The 21,851-nt window shown below is 46.6% G+C and overlaps 1 protein-coding gene across 2 annotated transcripts in view; it reads right to left on the bottom strand.

Moving 5' to 3' along the window:
• Window positions 1-21,851, bottom strand: part of CFAP44 (cilia and flagella associated protein 44) — a 64,749-nt gene that overhangs the window by 36,642 nt on the left and 6,256 nt on the right. For both annotated transcript variants that reach the window (XM_083171527.1, XM_083171526.1), the window contains exons 4-17: window positions 21,540-21,702; window positions 20,838-20,940; window positions 20,519-20,735; window positions 20,232-20,346; window positions 18,685-18,849; window positions 18,430-18,585; window positions 18,221-18,268; window positions 17,608-17,707; window positions 16,751-16,845; window positions 15,577-15,786; window positions 14,620-14,730; window positions 11,259-11,411; window positions 10,850-11,077; window positions 10,215-10,363 (exon numbers count right to left, since the gene is read on the bottom strand). In XM_083171527.1, coding sequence (XP_083027653.1) covers window positions 10,215-10,363; window positions 10,850-11,077; window positions 11,259-11,411; window positions 14,620-14,730; window positions 15,577-15,786; window positions 16,751-16,845; window positions 17,608-17,707; window positions 18,221-18,268; window positions 18,430-18,585; window positions 18,685-18,849; window positions 20,232-20,346; window positions 20,519-20,735; window positions 20,838-20,940; window positions 21,540-21,702 — 2,013 coding nt within the window. The remainder of the gene's footprint in view (window positions 1-10,214; window positions 10,364-10,849; window positions 11,078-11,258; window positions 11,412-14,619; window positions 14,731-15,576; window positions 15,787-16,750; window positions 16,846-17,607; window positions 17,708-18,220; window positions 18,269-18,429; window positions 18,586-18,684; window positions 18,850-20,231; window positions 20,347-20,518; window positions 20,736-20,837; window positions 20,941-21,539; window positions 21,703-21,851) is intronic.

Raw genomic sequence — 21,851 nt, forward strand, 5'->3', positions numbered from 1 at the left:
TACTAGGGGACATCAGTAACATAAGACCACAGTCAGTACTAGGAGACATCGGTAACATAAGACCACAGTCACTACTAGGGGACACCTGTAACATAAGACCACAGTCATTACTAGGAGACATCAGTAACAGAAGACCACAGTCATTACTAGGAGACATCAGTAACATAAGACCACAGTCATTACTAAGGGACATCAGTAACATAACACCACAGTCACTACTAGGAGACATCAGTAACATAAGACCACAGTCACTACTAGGAGACACCAGTAACATAACACCACAGTCATTACTAAGGGACATCAGTAACATAACACCACAGTCATTACTAGGAAACACCAGTAACATAAGACCACAGTCATTACTAGGGGACATCAGTAACATAAGACCACAGTCATTGCTAGGAGACATCAGTAACATAAGACTACAGTCATTACTAGGGGACATCAGTAACATAAGACCACAGTCAGTACTAGGAGACATCGGTAACATAAGACCACAGTCACTACTAGGGGACACCAGTAACATAAGACCACAGTCATTACTAGGAGACATCAGTAACATAAGACCACAGTCATTACTAAGGGACATCAGTAACATAACACCACAGTCACTACTAGGAGACATCAGTAACATAAGACCACAGTCACTACTAGGAGACACCAGTAACATAACACCACAGTCATTACTAAGGGACATCAGTAACATAACACCACAGTCATTACTAGGAAACACCAGTAACATAAGACCACAGTCATTACTAGGGGACATCAGTAACATAACACCACAGTCATTACTAGGAAACACCAGTAACATAAGACCACAGTCATTACTAGGAGACATCAGTAACATAAGACCACAGTCACTACTAGGAGACATCGGTAACATAAGACCACAGTCACTACTAGGGGACATCAGTAACATAAGACCACAGTCATTACTAGGAGACATCAATAACATAACCCCACAGTCATTACTAGGAGACACCGGTAACATAAGACCACAGTCACTACTAGAAGACACCGGTAACATAAGACCACAGTCATTACTAGGAGACATCAGTAACATAAGACCACAGTCATTACTAGGAGACATCAGTAACATAAGACCACAGCCATTACTAGGGGACATCGGTAACATAAGACCACAGTCACTACTAGGAGACATCGGTAACATAAGACCACAGTCATTACTAGGAGACATCGGTAACATAAGACCACAGTCATTACTAGGAGACACCAGTAACATAAGACCACAGTCATTACTAGGAGACACCAGTAACATAAGACCACAGTCATTACTAGGAGACATCAGTAACATAAGACCACAGTCATTACTAGGAGACACCAGTAACATAAGACCACAGCCATTACTAGGGGACATCGGTAACATAAGACCACAGTCACTACTAGGAGACATCGGTAACATAAGACCACAGTCATTACTAGGAGACATCGGTAACATAAGACCACAGTCATTACTAGGAGACACCAGTAACATAAGACCACAGTCATTACTAGGAGACACCAGTAACATAAGACCACAGTCATTACTAGGAGACATCAGTAACATAAGACCACAGTCATTACTAGGAGACATCAGTAACATAACACCACAGTCACTACTAGGAGACATCAGTAACATAAGACCACAGTCATTACTAGGGGACATCAGTAACATAACACCACAGTCATTACTAGGAAACACCAGTAACATAAGACCACAGTCATTACTAGGAGACATCAGTAACATAAGACCACAGTCACTACTAGGAGACATCGGTAACATAAGACCACAGTCACTACTAGGAGACATCAATAACATAACCCCACAGTCATTACTAGGAGACACCGGTAACATAAGACCACAGTCACTACTAGAAGACACCGGTAACATAAGACCACAGTCATTACTAGGAGACATCAGTAACATAAGACCACAGTCATTACTAGGAGACACCAGTAACATAAGACCACAGCCATTACTAGGGGACATCGGTAACATAAGACCACAGTCATTACTAGGAAACATCAGTAACATAAGACCACAGTCATTACTAGGGGACATCAGTAACATAAGACCACAGTCAGTACTAGGAGACATCGGTAACATAAGACCACAGTCACTACTAGGGGACACCAGTAACATAAGACCACAGTCATTACTAGCAGACATCAGTAACATAAGACCACAGTCACTACTAGGGGACATCAGTAACATAAGACCACAGTCATTACTAGGAAACATCAGGAACATAAGACCACAGTCATTACTAGGGGACATCAGTAACATAAGACCACAGTCATTACTAGCAGACATCAGTAACATAAGACCACAGTCACTACTAGGGGACATCAGTAACATAAGACCACAGTCATTACTAGGAAACATCAGGAACATAAGACCACAGTCATTACTAGGGGACATCAGTAACATAAGACCACAGTCATTACTAGGAAACATCAGTAACATAAGACCACAGTCATTACTAGGGGACATCAGTAACATAAGACCACAGTCAGTACTAGGAGACATCGGTAACATAAGACCACAGTCACTACTAGGGGACACCAGTAACATAAGACCACAGTCATTACTAGGAGACATCAGTAACAGAAGACCACAGTCATTACTAGGAGACATCAGTAACATAAGACCACAGTCATTACTAAGGGACATCAGTAACATAACACCACAGTCACTACTAGGAGACATCAGTAACATAAGACCACAGTCACTACTAGGAGACACCAGTAACATAACACCACAGTCATTACTAAGGGACATCAGTAACATAACACCACAGTCATTACTAGGAAACACCAGTAACATAAGACCACAGTCATTACTAAGGGACATCAGTAACATAAGACCACAGTCACTACTAGGAGACATCAGTAACATAAGACCACAGTCACTACTAGGAGACACCAGTAACATAAGACCACAGTCAGTACTAGGAGACATCGGTAACATAAGACCACAGTCACTACTAGGGGACACCAGTAACATAAGACCACAGTCATTACTAGGAGACATCAGTAACATAAGACCACAGTCATTACTAAGGGACATCAGTAACATAACACCACAGTCACTACTAGGAGACATCAGTAACATAAGACCACAGTCACTACTAGGAGACACCAGTAACATAACACCACAGTCATTACTAAGGGACATCAGTAACATAACACCACAGTCATTACTAGGAGACATCAGTAACATAAGACCACAGTCATTACTAAGGGACATCAGTAACATAACACCACAGTCACTACTAGGAGACATCAGTAACATAAGACCACAGTCACTACTAGGAGACACCAGTAACATAACACCACAGTCATTACTAAGGGACATCAGTAACATAACACCACAGTCATTACTAGGAAACACCAGTAACATAAGACCACAGTCATTACTAGGGGACATCAGTAACATAACACCACAGTCATTACTAGGAAACACCAGTAACATAAGACCACAGTCATTACTAGGAGACATCAGTAACATAAGACCACAGTCACTACTAGGAGACATCGGTAACATAAGACCACAGTCACTACTAGGGGACATCAGTAACATAAGACCACAGTCATTACTAGGAGACATCAATAACATAACCCCACAGTCATTACTAGGAGACACCGGTAACATAAGACCACAGTCACTACTAGAAGACACCGGTAACATAAGACCACAGTCATTACTAGGAGACACCAGTAACATAAGACCACAGTCATTACTAGGAGACACCAGTAACATAAGACCACAGTCATTACTAGGAGACATCAGTAACATAAGACCACAGTCATTACTAGGAGACATCGGTAACATAAGACCACAGTCATTACTAGGAGACATCGGTAACATAAGACCACAGTCATTACTAGGAGACACCAGTAACATAAGACCACAGTCATTACTAGGAGACACCAGTAACATAAGACCACAGTCATTACTAGGAGACATCAGTAACATAAGACCACAGTCATTACTAGGAGACACCAGTAACATAAGACCACAGTCATTACTAGGAGACATCAGTAACATAAGACCACAGTCATTACTAGGAAACACCAGTAACATAAGACCACAGTCATTACTAGGGGACATCAGTAACATAACACCACAGTCATTACTAGGAAACACCAGTAACATAAGACCACAGTCATTACTAGGAGACATCAGTAACATAAGACCACAGTCATTACTAGGAGACATCAGTAACATAAGACCACAGTCATTACTAGGAGACATCAATAACATAACCCCACAGTCATTACTAGGAGACACCGGTAACATAAGACCACAGTCACTACTAGAAGACACCGGTAACATAAGACCACAGTCATTACTAGGAGACATCAGTAACATAAGACCACAGTCATTACTAGGAGACATCAGTAACATAAGACCACAGTCATTACTAGGAGACACCAGTAACATAAGACCACAGCCATTACTAGGGGACATCGGTAACATAAGACCACAGTCATTACTAGGAGACACCGGTAACATAAGACCACAGTCACTACTAGAAGACACCGGTAACATAAGACCACAGTCATTACTAGGAGACATCAGTAACATAAGACCACAGTCATTACTAGGAGACACCAGTAACATAAGACCACAGCCATTACTAGGGGACATCGGTAACATAAGACCACAGTCATTACTAGGAGACATCAGTAACATAAGACCACAGTCACTACTAGGAGACACCAGTAACATAAGACCACAGTCACTACTAGGAGACACCAGTAACATAAGACCACAGTCATTACTAGGAGACACCAGTAACATAAGACCACAGTCATTACTAGGAGACACCAGTAACATAAGACCACAGTCATTACTAGGAGACATCAGTAACATAAGACCACAGTCATTACTAGGAGACATCAGTAACATAAGACCACAGTCATTACTAGGAGACACCAGTAACATAAGACCACAGTCATTACTAGGAGACACCAGTAATATAAGACCACAGCCATTACTAGGAAAAATCAGTAACATAAGACCACAGTCATTACTAAGAGACATCAGTAACATTACACCACAGTCATTACTATGGGACATCAGTAACATAAGACCACAGTCACTACTAGGAGACACCAGTAACATAAGACCACAGTCACTACTAGGAGACACCAGTAACATAAGACCACAGTCATTACTAGGAGACATCAGTAACATAAGACCACAGTCATTACTAGGAGACACCAGTAACATAAGACCACAGTCACTACTAGGAGACATCAGTAACATAAGACCACAGTCACTACTAGGAGACATCAGTAACATAAGACCACAGTCACTACTAGGGGACATCAGTAACATAAGACCACAGTCACTACTAGGAGACATCAGAAACATAAGACCACAGTCACTACTAGGAGACATCAGTAACATAAGACCACAGTCACTACTAGGAGACATCAGTAACATAAGACCACAGTCACTACTAGGGGACATCAGTAACATAAGACCACAGTCACTACTAGGGGACATCAGTAACATAAGACCACAGTCACTACTAGGAGACACCAGTAACATAAGACCACAGTCACTACTAGGAGACACCAGTAACATAAGACCACAGTCACTACTAGGAGACATCAGTAACATAAGACCACAGTCACTACTAGGAGACATCAGTAACATAAGACCACAGTCACTACTAGGGGACATCAGTAACATAAGACCACAGTCACTACTAGGGGACATCAGTAACATAAGACCACAGTCACTACTAGGAGACACCAGTAACATAAGACCACAGTCACTACTAGGAGACATCGGTAACATTAGACCACAGTCACTACTAGGGGACATCAGTAACGTAACACCACAGTCATTACTAGGAGACATCAGTAACATAAGACCACAGTCACTTCTAGGGGACATCAGTAACGTAACACCACAGTCATTACTAGGAGACATCAGTAACATAAGACCACAGTCACTACTAGGAGACATCAGTAACATTAGACCACAGTCACTACTAGGGGACATCAGTAACATAAGACCACAGTCACTACAAGGGGACATCAGTAACATAAGACCACAGTCATTACTAGGAGACACCAGTAACATAAGACCACAGTCACTACTAGGAGACATCAGTAACATAAGACCACAGTCATTACTAAGGGACATCAGTAACATAACACCACAGTCATTACTAGGAGACATCAGTAACATAAGACCACAGTCATTACTAGGGGACATCAGTAACATAAGACCACAGTCACTACTAGGAGACACCAGTAACATAAGACCACAGTCATTACTAGGAGACACCAGTAACATAAGACCACAGTCACTACTAGGAGACATCAGTAACATAAGACCACAGTCATTACTAGGAGACATCAGTAACATAAGACCACAGTCACTACGAGGGGACATCAGTAACATAAGACCACTGTCACTACTAGGGGACATCAGTAACATAAGACTACAGTCACTACTAGGAGACACCAGTAACATAAGACCACAGTCACTACTAGGAGAAGTCAGTAACATTAGACCACAGTCACTACTAGGGGACATCAGTAACATAAGACCACAGTCATTACTAGGGGACACCAGTAACATAAGACCACAGTCACTACTAGGAGACATCAGTAACATAAGACCACAGTCATTACTAGGGGACACCAGTAACATAAGACCACAGTCATTACTAGGGGACACCAGTAACATAAGACCACAGTCATTACTAGGAGACACCAGTAACATAAGTTCACAGTCATTACTAGGAGACACCAGTAACATAAGACCACAGTCATTACTAGGAGACATCAGTAACATAAGACCACAGTCAATACTAGGAGACACCAGTAACATAACACCACAGTCATTACTAGGAGACATCAGTAACATAAGACCACAGTCAATACTAGGAGACACCAGTAACATAACACCACAGTCATTACTAGGAGACACCAGTAACATAAGACCACAGTCACTACTAGGGGACATCAGTAACATAACACCACAGTCATTACTAGGAGACATCAGTAACATAAGACCACAGTCAATACTAGGAGACACCAGTAACATAACACCACAGTCACTACTAGGAGACATCAGTAACATAAGACCACAGTCACTACTAGGAGACATCAGTAACATAAGACCACAGTCATTACTAAGGGACATCAGTAACATTAGACCACAGTCACTACTAGGAGACATCAGTAACATAAGACCACAGTCATTACTAGGAGACATCAGTAACATAAGACCACAGTCATTACTAGGAGACATCAGTAACATAACACCACAGTCATTACTAAGGGACATCAGTAACATAACACCACAGTCATTAATAGGAGACACCAGTAACATAAGACCGCAGTCACTACTAGGGGACATCAGTAACATAACACCACAGTCATTAATAGGAGACACCGGTAACATAAGACCACAGTCATTACTAGGAGACATCAGTAACATAAGACCGCAGTCATTACTAGGAGACACCAGTAACATAAGACCACAGTCACTACTAGGATACATCAGTAACATAACACCACAGTCATTACTAAGGGACATCAGTAACATAACACCACAGTCATTACTAGGAAACACCAGTAACATAAGACCACAGTCACTACTAGGGGACATCAGTAACATAAGACCACAGTCACTACTAGGAGACATCAGTAACATAAGACCACAGTCATTACTAGGAGACATCGGTAACATAAGACCACAGTCACTACTAGGAGACATCAGTAACATAAGACCACAGTCACTACTAGGAGACATCAGTAACATAAGACCACAGTCATTACTAGGAGACATCAGTAACATAAGACCACAGTCATTACTAGCAGACATCAGTAACATAAGACCACAGCCATTACTAGGACATCAGTAACATAAGACCACAGTCACTACTAGGAGACATCAGTAACATAAGACCACAGTCACTACTAGGAGACATCAGTAACATAAGACCACAGTCACTACTAGGGGACATCAGTAACATAAGACCACAGTCATTACTAGGGGACATCAGTAACATAAGACCACAGTCACTACTAGGAGACACCAGTAACATAAGACCACAGTCATTACTAGGAGACATCAGTAACATAAGACCACAGTCATTACTAGGGGACATCGGTAACATAAGACCACAGTCATTACTAGGGGACATCAGTAACATAAGACCACAGTCATTACTAGGGGACACCGGTAACATAAGATCACAGTCACTACTAGGAGACATCAGTAACATAAGACAACAGTCACTACTAGGAGACATCAGTAACATAAGACCACAGTCATTACTAGGGGACATCAGTAACATAAGACCACAGTCACTACTAGGAGACATCAGTAACATAAGACCACAGTCACTACTAGGAGACACCAGTAACATAAGACCACAGTCATTACTAGGAGACATCAGTAACATAAGACCACAGTCATTACTAGGAGACACCAGTAACATAAGACCACAGTCATTACTAGGGGACATCAGTAACATAAGACCACAGTCACTACTAAGAGACATCAGTAACATAACACCACAGTCATTACTAGGAGACATCGGTAACATAAGACCACAGTCACTACTAGGAGACACCAGTAACATAAGACCACAGTCACTACTAGGAGACATCAGTAACATAAGACCACAGTCACTACTAGGAGACACCAGTAACATAAGACCACAGTCACTACTAGGAGACATCAGTAACATAAGACCACAGTCATTACTAGGACATCAGTAACATTAGACCACAGTCACTACTAGGAGACATCAGTAACATAAGACCACAGTCATTACTAGGAGACATCAGTAACATAAGACCACAGTCACTACTAGGAGACATCAGTAACATAAGATCACAGTCACTACTAGGAGACATCAGTAACATAAGACCACAGTCATTACTAGGACATCAGTAACATTAGACCACAGTCACTACTAGGAGACATCAGTAACATTAGACCACAGTCATTACTAGGAGACATCAGTAACATAAGACCACAGTCACTACTAGGAGACATCAGTAACATAAGATCACAGTCACTACTAGGAGACATCAGTAACATAAGACCACAGTCATTACTAGGGGACATCAGTAACATAAGACCACAGTCACTACTAGGAGACACCAGTAACATAAGACCACAGTCACTACTAGGAGACATCAGTAACATAAGACCACAGTCATTACTAGGACATCAGTAACATTAGACCACAGTCACTACTAGGAGACATCAGTAACATAAGACCACAGTCATTACTAGGGGACATCAGTAACATAAGACCACAGTCACTACTAGGAGACACCAGTAACATAAGACCACAGTCACTACTAGGAGACATCAGTAACATAAGACCACAGTCATTACTAGGACATCAGTAACATTAGACCACAGTCACTACTAGGAGACATCAGTAACATAAGACCACAGTCATTACTAGGGGACATCAGTAACATAAGACCACAGTCACTACTAGGAGACACCAGTAACATAAGACCACAGTCACTACTAGGAGACATCAGTAACATAAGACCACAGTCATTACTAGGGGACATCAGTAACATAAGACCACAGTCACTACTAGGGGACATCAGTAACATAAGACCACAGTCACTACTAGGAGACATCAGTAACATAAGACCACAGTCATTACTAGGAGACACCAGTAACATAAGACCACAGTCACTACTAGGAGACACCAGTAACATAAGACCACAGTCACTACTAGGAGACATCAGTAACATAAGACCACAGTCATTACTAGGGGACACCAGTAACATAAGACCACAGTCATTACTAGGAGACATCGGTAACATAAGACCACAGTCATTATTAGGAGACACCGGACTCGTCAGTACTGACCAACACATTTGTTGGTAAGCTGCTCAATCAGAGGTGTGTCACTCAGGTGCCAAAAAGGAGGGGTAATTCTGTCTAGGGAAAAAAAAACATTTTGTATCCCAATTGCACACGGAGTGAAAAATAACTACATAATAATTATGTAGTTATTTTTCCCTCAGTGTGCAATTGGAATACAAAATGTTTTTTTCCTTGTCAGTACTGACCCCAGCAGATATCTACTCATCCTGTCCTGTAATAAGATAACGTTTTACTTGATTAGACCCTGGAGATGGACACAAGTCCTTCTATGCATGTAGCAAGTCCCCAGATCCTCTGCAGCGGTACCTACCTGAAGTGCATTCTGTGGATTGGGTTGGTGCCGGTGCTTTCCATGGGCAGAGCCCTCAGTGGTTCGTCCTTCCTCATATACAAATCTCCAGATTGTTGTTCGCTTTCTGAAAACTCACAGAGGTAGAGGAACCCGGCGTCATACCCATCCTATGGCGAAAAGGAAAAGGGGATCATACAATCCGGGTGGTGCAGACTTGGCTGACCATCGACATGTCTTCAGGACACATCCCGTCGTATGGTTGCGAGGGGATACGGCGGCGGCCGAGGGCAGCTGGATGTGCCCTCTGGGACTTGGTAAATTGCGAGTTTCGCAGCTTACCGAGTCAACAAGAATGAGGGCCAATGTGTAGGAAGTATCGGGGATGTCCACAATCAACTCTGCATTAGGGTGGCCAATCCCGGGATCAGGATCGGCGGGATCCCAGGATTTGGCCCCCAAAACACCGGGATTTCAATCCCGGGATTGGTGTATCAATAGGGAAGCCAATCCCAGGATTGAGCATTTTTCAATCCTGAGATTGAAAAATGCCCCAGGATTGGCTTCCCTACTCTGCATATAGCAAAAACTACACATTTAGGGCCTTATTCTGCATGGATCTCTAATAAGAGCAGTGCAATGGAGGGAGAGCATACCAGGGACAACCAGAACTTCCCAGGAGTGGCGTAGAAGCCACAGAGAACAGGACTCGGTTCCTTGGGAACATATAGCTCTGGCAGCTTGTCCTCCTCATCCTCTTCCAGCGGCTCCAGGTCCTCCTCCGTCAGCTCCACTCCCCGCTCCTTCTCCTGCTGTATCCAGGCATCTCGCTCCTTCTGCTTCTGCTGCCGCTTCTCCTGTATGCGAGCAAGCTGCTCCTCCCTCTGCAACAGAGACAGGGATGTGATTCCTGTGGTCCTCCCTATGTACAGCACGAGGCACCTCAACAGTAGGACTCTACTCCACCATTATCTGTGCCTGGCGCACTTAGCGCAGAGAATGCACAATGAGTTCATGTTTAGCTTTAGTAGGGGGACCGCAGTTATACCGGGAAGATGCGTTTACCTCAATCTTTGACTTGATGCTGCTGAATTGGAAGTAACGTAGAGGAAGATGAGAGATCTCATAGGTGGAGACAGGATCCGCCTGCTCGGCGGCAGGAGACGGAATCTGAACGGCAAATCCATTCTCACACAGAACCAGCAGCGTGTTCTCCTCCTACAGACATGGGACAGGCGGTGGTCAGTGGGCACTATGGAGCTGGCAAAGGTGGCACCTGTCATATACCCGGAGGGGGCAGCTGTTATGTCAGATGCATATATATTCATACCCCTGTTACACCCCAATCCCGGGTCCAGCCCAGATCACAGCGACTCAAGACCCCATTTACAGCACAGGCTTTACCCGGGATAATGCCAGGGCTCCTCTCTGCCCAAATCATCTCCAAGCGCAGGTGAGCTGGCTTTCCATAGGCTTCTAATGGGACCCAAGTTTAATGATCTGGGTCACACGATTACACTGCCCTGTTACCTGGGTCCCCCCAGCTTTCTACCCGGGTGGGATTCTCAGGTCATTGGGACTGGGTTATTTTTTGGCCCTAGTAATAACCCAGTTTATTGTGGTAGTGTAAAAGGGGTATCGGTGTAACATGAGTGAATGTCAGTCCTCTAGTGACTAGTACTACAGGGACGTGATAGGCCCAGCCAACCAAATAACCCTCGTGTTGGGGACATTTACAGCTGTACAGTCGGAATACATATAGATGACCAGCGTGGTGATGCCAGCGGTCAGAATACCGATAGTGGGAATCTCGACAGGGGTCTAGTAAGTATTCTTATCTTCCCCCCCTAACCCTCCATCCCCACAATCTAACCCTCCCTCAATGCAGCCTAACCCTCCCTCCTCACAACCGAACCCTCCATCAACGCAGTCTAACCATAATCCTCCCTCCCTACAACTTCACCATAATCTCCCCTCCTGCAGCCTCACCCTAACCTCTCCTCCCGCAGCCTAACCCTAACCTCCGCTCCTGCAGCCTAACCCTAACCTCCCCTCCCGCAGCATAACCCTAACCTCCCCTCCCGCAGACTAACCCTAACCTCCCCTACCGCAGACTAACCCTAACCTCCCCTCCTGCAGCCTAACCCTAATCTCCCCTCCTGCAGCCTAACCCTAACCTACCCTCCCGCAGCCTAACCCTAACCTCCCCTCCCGCAGCCTCACCCGAACCTCCCCTCCCGCAGCCTAACCCTAACCTCCCCTCCTGCAGCCTAACCCTAACCTCCCCTCCTGCAGCCTAACCCTAACCTCCCCTCCAGCAGCCTAACCCTAACCTCCCCTCCCGCAGCCTAACCCTAACCTCCCCTCCCGCAGCCTAACCCTAACCTCCCCTCCTGCAGCCTAACCCTAACCTCCCCTCCTGCAGCCTCACCCTAACCTCCCCTCCTGCAGCCTCACCCGAACCTCCCCTCCTGCAGCCTAACCCTAACCTCCCCTCCCGCAGCCTAAACCTAACCTCCCCTCCCACAGCCTAACCCTAACCTCCCCCTCCTGCAGCCTAACCCTAACCTCCCCTCCTGCAGCCTCACCCTAACCTCCCCTCCCGCAGCCTAACCCTAACCTCCTCTCCTGCAGCCTCACCCGAACCTCCCCTCCTGCAGCCTAACCCTAACTTCCCCTCCCGCAGCCTAACCCTAACCTCCTCTCCCGCAGCCTCACCCGAACCTCCTCTCCTGCAGCCTCACCCGAACCTCCCCTCCTGCAGCCTAACCCTAACCTCCCCCCCCCACAGCCTAACCCTAACCTCCCCTCCTGCAGCCTAACCCTAACCTCCCTTCCTGCAGCCTAATCCTAACCTCCCCTCCTGCAGCCTAACCCTAACTTCCCCTCCCGCAGCCTAACCCTAACCTCCCCTCCTGCAGCCTAACCCTAACCTCCCCTCCTGCAGCCTAACCCTAATCTCCCCTCCTGCAGCCTAACCCTAACCTACCCTCCCGCAGCCTAACCCTAACCTCCCCTCCTGCAGCCTCACCCGAACCTCCCCTCCCGCAGCCTAACCCTAACCTCCCCTCCTGCAGCCTAACCCTAACCTCCCCTCCTGCAGCCTAACCCTAACCTCCCCTCCTGCAGCCTAACCCTAACCTCCCCTCCCGCAGCCTAACCCTAACCTCCCCTCCCGCAGCCTAACCCTAACCTCCCCTCCTGCAGCCTAACCCTAACCTCCCCTCCTGCAGCCTCACCCTAACCTCCCCTCCTGCAGCCTCACCCGAACCTCCCCTCCTGCAGCCTAACCCTAACCTCCCCTCCCGCAGCCTAAACCTAACCTCCCCTCCCACAGCCTAACCCTAACCTCCCCCTCCTGCAGCCTAACCCTAACCTCCCCTCCTGCAGCCTCACCCTAACCTCCCCTCCCGCAGCCTAACCCTAACCTCCTCTCCTGCAGCCTCACCCGAACCTCCCCTCCTGCAGCCTAACCCTAACTTCCCCTCCCGCAGCCTAACCCTAACCTCCCCTCCCGCAGCCTAACCCTAACCTCCCCTCCCTCAGCCCAACTCTAACCTACCCTCCTGCAGCCTAACCCTAACCTCCCCTCCTGCAGCCTAACCCTAACCTCCCCTCCTGCAGCCTCACCCTAACCTCCCCTCCCGCAGCCTAACCCTAACCTCCCCTCCTGCAGCATCACCCTAACCTCCCCTCCTGCAGCATCACCCTAGCCTCCCCTCCCGCAGCCTCACCCTAACCTCCCCTCCCGCAGCCTAACCCTAACCTCCCCTCACGCAGCCTAACCCTAACCTCCCCTCCCGCAGCCTAACCCTAACCTCCCCTCCTGCAGCCTAACCCTAACCTCCCCTCCTGCAGCCTCACCCTACCCTCCCCTCCTGCAGCCTCACCCTAACCTCCCCTCCTACAGCCTAACCCTAACCTCCCCTCCTGCAGCCTCACCCTAACCTCCCCTCCCACAGCCTCACCCTAACCTCCCCTCCCGCAGCCTAACCCTAACCTCCCCCCCTGCAGTCTAACCATAACCTCCCCTCCTGCAGCCTGACCCTAACCCTCCCTCCCCCAGCCTAACCCTAACCTCCCCTCCCGCAGCTTAACCCTAACCTCCCCTCCTGCAGCCTAACCCTAACCTCCCCTCCTGCAGCCTAACCCTAACCTCCCCTCCCTCAGCCTAACCCTAACCTCCCCTCCTGCAGCCTAACCCTAACCCTCCCAAGCCTAAATCTAACCCTCTCACCCCGTCGAGCTGGGACAGAGGAGACATACAAGCTCTGTAATCTGTGTGTTACCTGCTCATATCCAGCATCTGTCCCATGTTTATCACAATATGATTTGTCCACGTGCAAATATTCTCCCTTTACCTGGATTCGCTCCTAAGGCTAAATGACGCCCAATACGTCAGAGAGAAGAAAGTGTTGGGACTCACGTGTGTCGGCGGAGACCAGTGCAGCTCCCTGACCGCTCCCGGCAAACGTACGAATCCTATGGGCTTATACACGTCTCCGACGGCGAAGAAGAAGACGGTTTTGTCTGTGCTCTGTGTGGTACAAACAGAAGTCACATTGTAATACAGTCCCTGAGAGTCATGGGAAATGCAGATTTAGTGACATCATTTGTGTTTCCTGGGAATTTTTGCTCCCATTCCCACAATACTATGATAACGTATACACCTATATGTACAAGGGTAGGATGGCCGACCGTAGGGGATCTCTGGGAGGTAAATAGGGGATCACCTGGGGCTTGTGGCAGAGGTGGTCCTGAAGACCCCTCCCCCTAAAGAGCCCATTACATCTGGGGGTTAAAGATTCCCTTTACCCCTGAGGGGCCCTATGGCTCCTGGGTATGGGGAGAAACATGGCCCTTCCCCAATGACCCAAGTACACAGCACAGTCCCAAGCAATCTGGTGCCAGCGGCTCCTCTGAATTTCCCCCGATTGCTGATATAACTGAATAGAGCAGCTTTCTCCCTTATGTCTACAATACACTTAAATAAGTCTGAGGGATGAGCAGTGGCGGATCCAGAGGGGGGGCTGCAGCACAGTTCAAAATTCAAATAGGAGAACCAAACCCACTGCCACCAACAGCCATTCCAAACTGACTCACTGGCAGTGGGTGTGGCTCCTCTATTTGAATTTTGAACCATGGTGCAGCCCCTCCTCTGGATCCGCCACTGGGGATAAAGCATAATGGAAAAGCTGATTCAGAAGGTGCTAGTTATAGAAACCGAATAAGAAAGGATTCCCGGATTTCTCTGTGTGACGGCTTGTCATCTCATCCATTATACAGAGACCAATGGAAGATCTTATGTTCTGTCTGTAACAATATTTCATATTATTTTATTTTGAGTAAAGTATCTCATAAAGTGTGAAACCGGTGTGTATACCCCTGTGGCGAGGATTTCTCCATTACGCTCGTACGCCAGAGCGGTCACTGGTGCACTATGTGGCTTGAATGCTTGTTTCAGGCTTATTGTAGCGTCCTGTGTGCCGCCACGTCCGGCCACGAGCCTCATACCAAGCGCATTGTAAACTTCCAGGATACGCACAACTCCATCCTCGAACCCCACTGCAAACAGGCCGCCTTTAGGATTAACCTGCAGAGTAGAAGACAATGGTGGCAGCAGGTTCAGAGAACATCACCTGACTCCTAGCCCTGGTGGGTACACTGCAATATAGATCTCACTTTGAAGTAAAACCCCACCCAAATCTAATTCTCTCTGCACAAGTAACATCTGCCCCACCTGCAGTGCACATGGTTTTGTCCATCTAAGAAGGATTTTGTCAGAAAGAGTAAACTAGAATAAGGCCCCATGTGTGGTGCCCATATAAGACTGTGTAGTGCCAAACCCAAGATCTCACTATGCATGGTGCCCATATCAGACCGTGTAGTGCCAACCCATTAGCTCACCATGTGTGGTGCCCATATCATACTGTGTAGTGCCAAATCCAAGAGCTCACCATGCATGGTGCCCATATCAGACCGTGTAGTGCCGAACCCAGGAGCTCACCATGCATGGTGCCCATATCAGACCGTGTAGTGCCGAACCCAGGAGCTCACCAAGTCTGGTGCACATATCAGACTGTGTAGTGCCAAACCCATTAGCTCACCATGTGTGGTGCCCATATCAGACTGTGTAGTGCCGAACCCAAGAGCTCACCATGCATGGTGCCCATATCAGACCGTGTAGTGCCGAACCCAGGAGCTCACCAAGTCTGGTGCCCATATCAGACTGTGTAGTGCCGAACCCAAGAGCTCACCATGCATGGTGCCCATATCAGACCGTGTAGTGCCGAACCCAGGAGCTCACCAAGTCTGGTGCCCATATCAGACTGTGTAGTGCCAAACCCATTAGCTCACCATGTGTGGTGCCCATATCAGACTGTGTAGTGCCGAACCCAAGAGCTCACCATGCATGGTGCCCATATCAGACTGTGTAGTGCCAAACCCATTAGCTCACCATGTGTGGTGCCCATATCAGACTGTGTAGTGCCAAACCCAAGAGCTCACTATGCATGGTGCCCATATCATACTGTGTAGTGCCGAACCCAAGAACTCACCATGCGTGGTGCCCATATCAGGGATGTGCCTCCTTTTTTGAACTTCATCTCCACCAGAGGAACCTTCCCGACAAAGTCATAGATTCTCACCGATCCTGGAAGGAGGATAAGGCAGAGCTGTAAGTAACACCCGAATGGCCAGATTCCGAGCTGAACATAATATTCACGCAAATAGACAATGTTATTAGCTGCTTACAAGATGTTGTTCAGCACATGGAGGTCGCACCTACGGAGATTGTTCAGCTAGCACGGGGCTGGTGTGAGTCACCATGGTGCATCCGATGGTAGCGTCTAAATACATAAAAAGTGGGCGCCCTGGTCCTTGCACTCCCTGGTGCACGTTTGTTCTCCGGGGAAGTAGCTAGTATTATATAGTCACAGATGCAACTAGCGCAAGTGACCAATAGCAGCGTGTGATTCCGGATCAGCCCTAAAGTTCAGAGTATCCAATCATAGGCCACATATTGACGTGTAACCAAACACCTGATATTATAGCTGGGATTCTATAAGCAGCGGTAGTGAGAAAATCTGATCCGCCGTTTCAGTACGACAATCGGCGGTCAATCATCGACCTTTTGAGTAATCCTACCAGTGTGCAGCATGTAAGACGCGCCTTGCAACGGTCGTGAAATGCCAACGTCTGAGTGATCACTCTGTTACGCCTGTCACCCACTTTGTGAATAAGCCCTATCTATGACCACCATATCGACACCAGGAATCAGGCCCATAATTAGTAAAACAGACACCTGATATATTCCTAAAGACAAAGTGCTATATCATCCGGTGTAACACTCAGGTAAGTACAGTAAGCAGCATTTAGTATCTTCTCTCCGTATAAGGGACATCCCCGAACTTACGGTCTAGAGACGTAGTGGCCATAAGATATGTTGACGGAGACGCATCCAGAGCTTTGATCCTGCCTGAGTGAAAGGAGAACAGACATTCGGGGTCCTGGGTCTATAGAGATAAGGAAAGCAGCCATTGTGATCTCACAGGTATAATATATTCCTAACATAACCCTTACTTACAGCGACAGACACCAATTCTTCTATGACAGGTCCCAACCCAATGTTACATTCTGTCAGAGAATTTGGTGGCGGAGAATCCCACAGTATAGGCGCCCTTACAGTAAAGAACTCTTCCATTTCTGTATTACTGAGAGTGTAGGCCTGAGTTCTTCTACAGTGCTGTGGCAGGAAGCCACTTGGACTATTCAATCTAATGCACAGTTCAGGGCCTGGTGAACCATCTTCTTACAACCAAGTCCATCCCGAAACATTGCATTCATGGAAAACGTTAGAAACCAATAACCAATCAGCAAGTAGCTGTTATCTGTCTACTGTAAGTTAGACAATGTAAGCAAGCACCTGACTGGTTTCTGTAGCTTAGTGCAAAGTCTAAATGCAACGTTATTAAATTATCCCTAAATGCTTATTATAATGCACGGAGGGAACTGAGAGTAAAACTTACTATATTGGAAAAGGACAAATCCAGCTTCCATATTCCACCATTGGCGTCCTGCAAAACCCAAAGGGACAGTTATAGATTTCTACATACAAATTGTAAAACAAATATTCTGATAAAAGAGGTCATGTTATTAACACAGATGCAGATTAATCCCCTCAACTGTAATTTGTTTCATGGTTTATCCCATAGAAGTCATGAAGAACCTGCATTACCTGTGCATACCACATGGGGGAGTCATTTTCCCATGTCTTAACCATATAGTGAAGATTGACATTCTTCCCAACCAGAAGCTCATTCATCGGCTCCATCTCCAGAAGACCGGTGTCGTCGACAGAGTCAGCAGTGTCCACCGTCTCAAAGTCCCAGACCTGACAGGAGGGAAGGGAAGAAGGGCAGAACGTCGGAAATGCTGTTGGGAATGCTGATTACATAATTCCCCTCAAAGTACAGTGCACATGTATACTCACCTTAACACAGCCATCGGCACCAATGGTGATAAGCTCGCCTTCATCCAGGACAAACTGATTAATAGGACCATTATGGCAAGGCTTGTATCCTCGTCTACAAATCTCCACCTTGATGAGTCCACCTTCCCAGAGCAGCATGTTGCCCCATTCAGACCCAGATATCACCTGAAGGAAAGTGATGGGTAAAAGTGAGGCTTTAGGTAGTGCCCATGGCAGTACCCATTTACTCATCATCTTACTGGTTATTGTGCACCCCCTGCATTCTGAATGTTACATCTCCTATCCCATGGGACATGTTCCTACTATGTGTAACATGACTGAACTTTGGTTCTTAATGCACATTATGGTGTTGATGCAAAACTGAACTCAGATCTATTTGCGGAACTGGTGTATCTGGTGTATTTTTGCACTGGTCTTATAAAGCCATATGTCTCTTCACCTTTGGCTGAAGGGGAGTACATGGTTAAAAGTGTTTGCACAGAGGCAAAGTTGAGTGTGAGTGTGTTGATGCATCTGTGCAGGGTTGCCCATAAGTGTAAGTAAAAGCTGTCTCATATGAACTCTGATGATGATGATAAGTAGAAAACGAGACACACGGATAGTGGACGGTAGCACAGCAAGATGTATATATTTCTGTGTGCGCAATGAACCATTGGCCCTTTTGTGGCCAATCTGTAATAATGCCCAGCTACCTGCCTGCATCTCCCCTCTGTCATCTACAGACTGCTCTGCTGCTGATAGGACGGTTCCTTCAATCTCAACATACAGGGGAAACTTACTACAGAGAATGCATTTATTGTTCCCATCAGCCGCAGGTAAGCGTGCAGCCTTTCACCACACTAATGCACATTGCTATTATTGTGCCGGGAACATTTTTGTGGGTATGGGTCATTAGGTGGACAGTCAGGTCGACACCAATAGGTGACATGCAGGAAGGTCGACATGGGTTAGGTCGACAAGGTCATTAGGTCGACAGGGTCATAAGGTCGACATGGTTTAGGTTGACAGTCAAAATGTCGACATGGGGTTTTTAAAAAAAATTGAGCCGACATGTGCCGACAGGCAGTATTTCATGCCCTCTCACACACCTGTGCTTAATGTGAAAACCTCTTGCACACCTGTCCTCTTTGGGATCAACTCATACACCTATTACCTGCAATCACTTCTCACACACCTGTCCTGTCTGTGATCACCTCTCATGCACCTGTGCTGCTTAAGATCAACTCTCACTCACCTGTGATCACCTCTCACACTCATATAACCTGCGTTCAACAGGTAAGATATCCGCATACAGCATTGACTCTTTTTAAGTCCATACTCCTTTAAGCGGCACCTAACCCTAGGTCGTATCCACCCTAATACGTAATCAGTGTCCTGTCTCCTTATGCAGAGATCTTTATTTACCGTGTACTTGTCCTACATTGTTCTGTACTATAAGTCATTGTTTTCTTGTGCCTGCTCATTTATGTATTGTCAGGCGCTGCAGAACCCTTGTGGCGCCATATAAATATTATGTTATTAATAATAATATATTTCCCTTCTTCTACCTTCCCATCCGGCAGCTCAACGTATCCCTGTATGTCTGTAAGCGTGGTCTTCCCAAATCTCCCCAGTTCTCCCTGCAGCTTCAGGCCTGTGAACGTGCGAGCCATCTTCCAAAATCTAGATAATGACAATGCAGACACCAGTCAGTATGTGGAGGAGCAGAATACTCAGCCAAGTCTGGGGTCCAATTGAAACCTTCTACCACTGATAGATACAAAGATGTGTTATATGCACAACATGGAGAAAGACGGTTGGGTTTGGGCTACTCGCATGGAGAATAACCACTCACTTGATGTGTCCTGTCCCGCAGGTGGTGAGTTGCTCCTCGTTCTCCGGTGAGAAGGTGACTTGGAACACGTCCTGAGAAAACGCCTTGGAACGCAACATAATCTTCTCGTTCTTCCAGTCCCAGATGGTCAGCATGTAGTCCGGGCTGCTGCCCACGCTGGCCAGGAGGGTGCCGGACATGTTAAAGTCTACGAAGGTGTAGGCTTCCTCTGTGCCTCCTGAAAGTGGAAAGGGAAGAACGATGACTGCTGTGGGTCAGGACTGAAGATGTGGTGACACCCGGTTATGGTGATAAAGGAAATAAACCTGTGTGTTCTCACCTCGGAGTATCCGGAATGGTCTCAGAGACGGGAATTCATAGAGGATAATGTTTGGGTTGTTTCCTTTCTCAGCTACAGCAAAGTATCTCCTGCTGGGGTGGACCTGTGAGTAGAGACGGGCGTTTGGGAATAGATAAAGACATGCTGCACACTCATTACCTTGTATACGTACATTTGCCTCAATGGTGCAAGCGGTGAGGTGCCCACGTTTAGCACCTGTGCATGCTATAATACCATTGGACGCTGCCAGCAGCTGCATCATGGAAACCTGCACAGCCCAATGGCATGTGCAGTCTCTCTGCCTGGCCGATGGCTTCTATGCATGTAGCAGTGTGTATGGCATCACAGCCGTTTGCAATGACACGCCCCAACACTCCCATACCACACCCACTGAATGGCCCATTTATGTATCCACTATTAGCCACCTCCCAGGCACCGCTGAGGACACTCCAATACAAACCCACTGAGCAGCACATTTATACATGCACTACTAGCCACCTCCCAGTTACCACCCAAAACACTCCCATACCACCAGAATTCTTCACGTATGCACAGTTGCATCAGCTACAAGACTGTTGGCGCTGCGTGCGACTCGGAATATAGCCCAAAATCTTATTTAAGACAAATGAACATAACTATTGTATACAAATATCATTAATGTTACAGTTCTCATGTATCAGAGGGTCTCCTAGTAATACTCACCGTCACTCCGCCAATCCCCCTCCCGCTGCTGCTCCTCAGATATTTCTGCTCCTGAGTCTTTAGTGTTAGGATGACACTCATTGTGCCAGCAACATACAGCAAGGTCTGGTCATCCAGCAAGTGGAGATTTGCCCGTTTGGTGCAGTCGTAACCAAAAGAATGTCTATAGGTACATTAAGGAAACACCCTGGAATATTATGTCATCTGAACCTCCTGGTGGTTGGAATATTATCTCATCAGTGCCTCCTAGTGATTGGAATAGTATCTCATCAGTGCCTCCTAGTGGTTGGAATATTATCTCATCAGTGTCTC

Source organism: Crinia signifera, chromosome 2 (assembly GCF_055691185.1).
Source record: "Crinia signifera chromosome 2, ASM5569118v1, whole genome shotgun sequence".
Taxonomy (NCBI): Eukaryota; Metazoa; Chordata; class Amphibia; order Anura; family Myobatrachidae; genus Crinia; species Crinia signifera.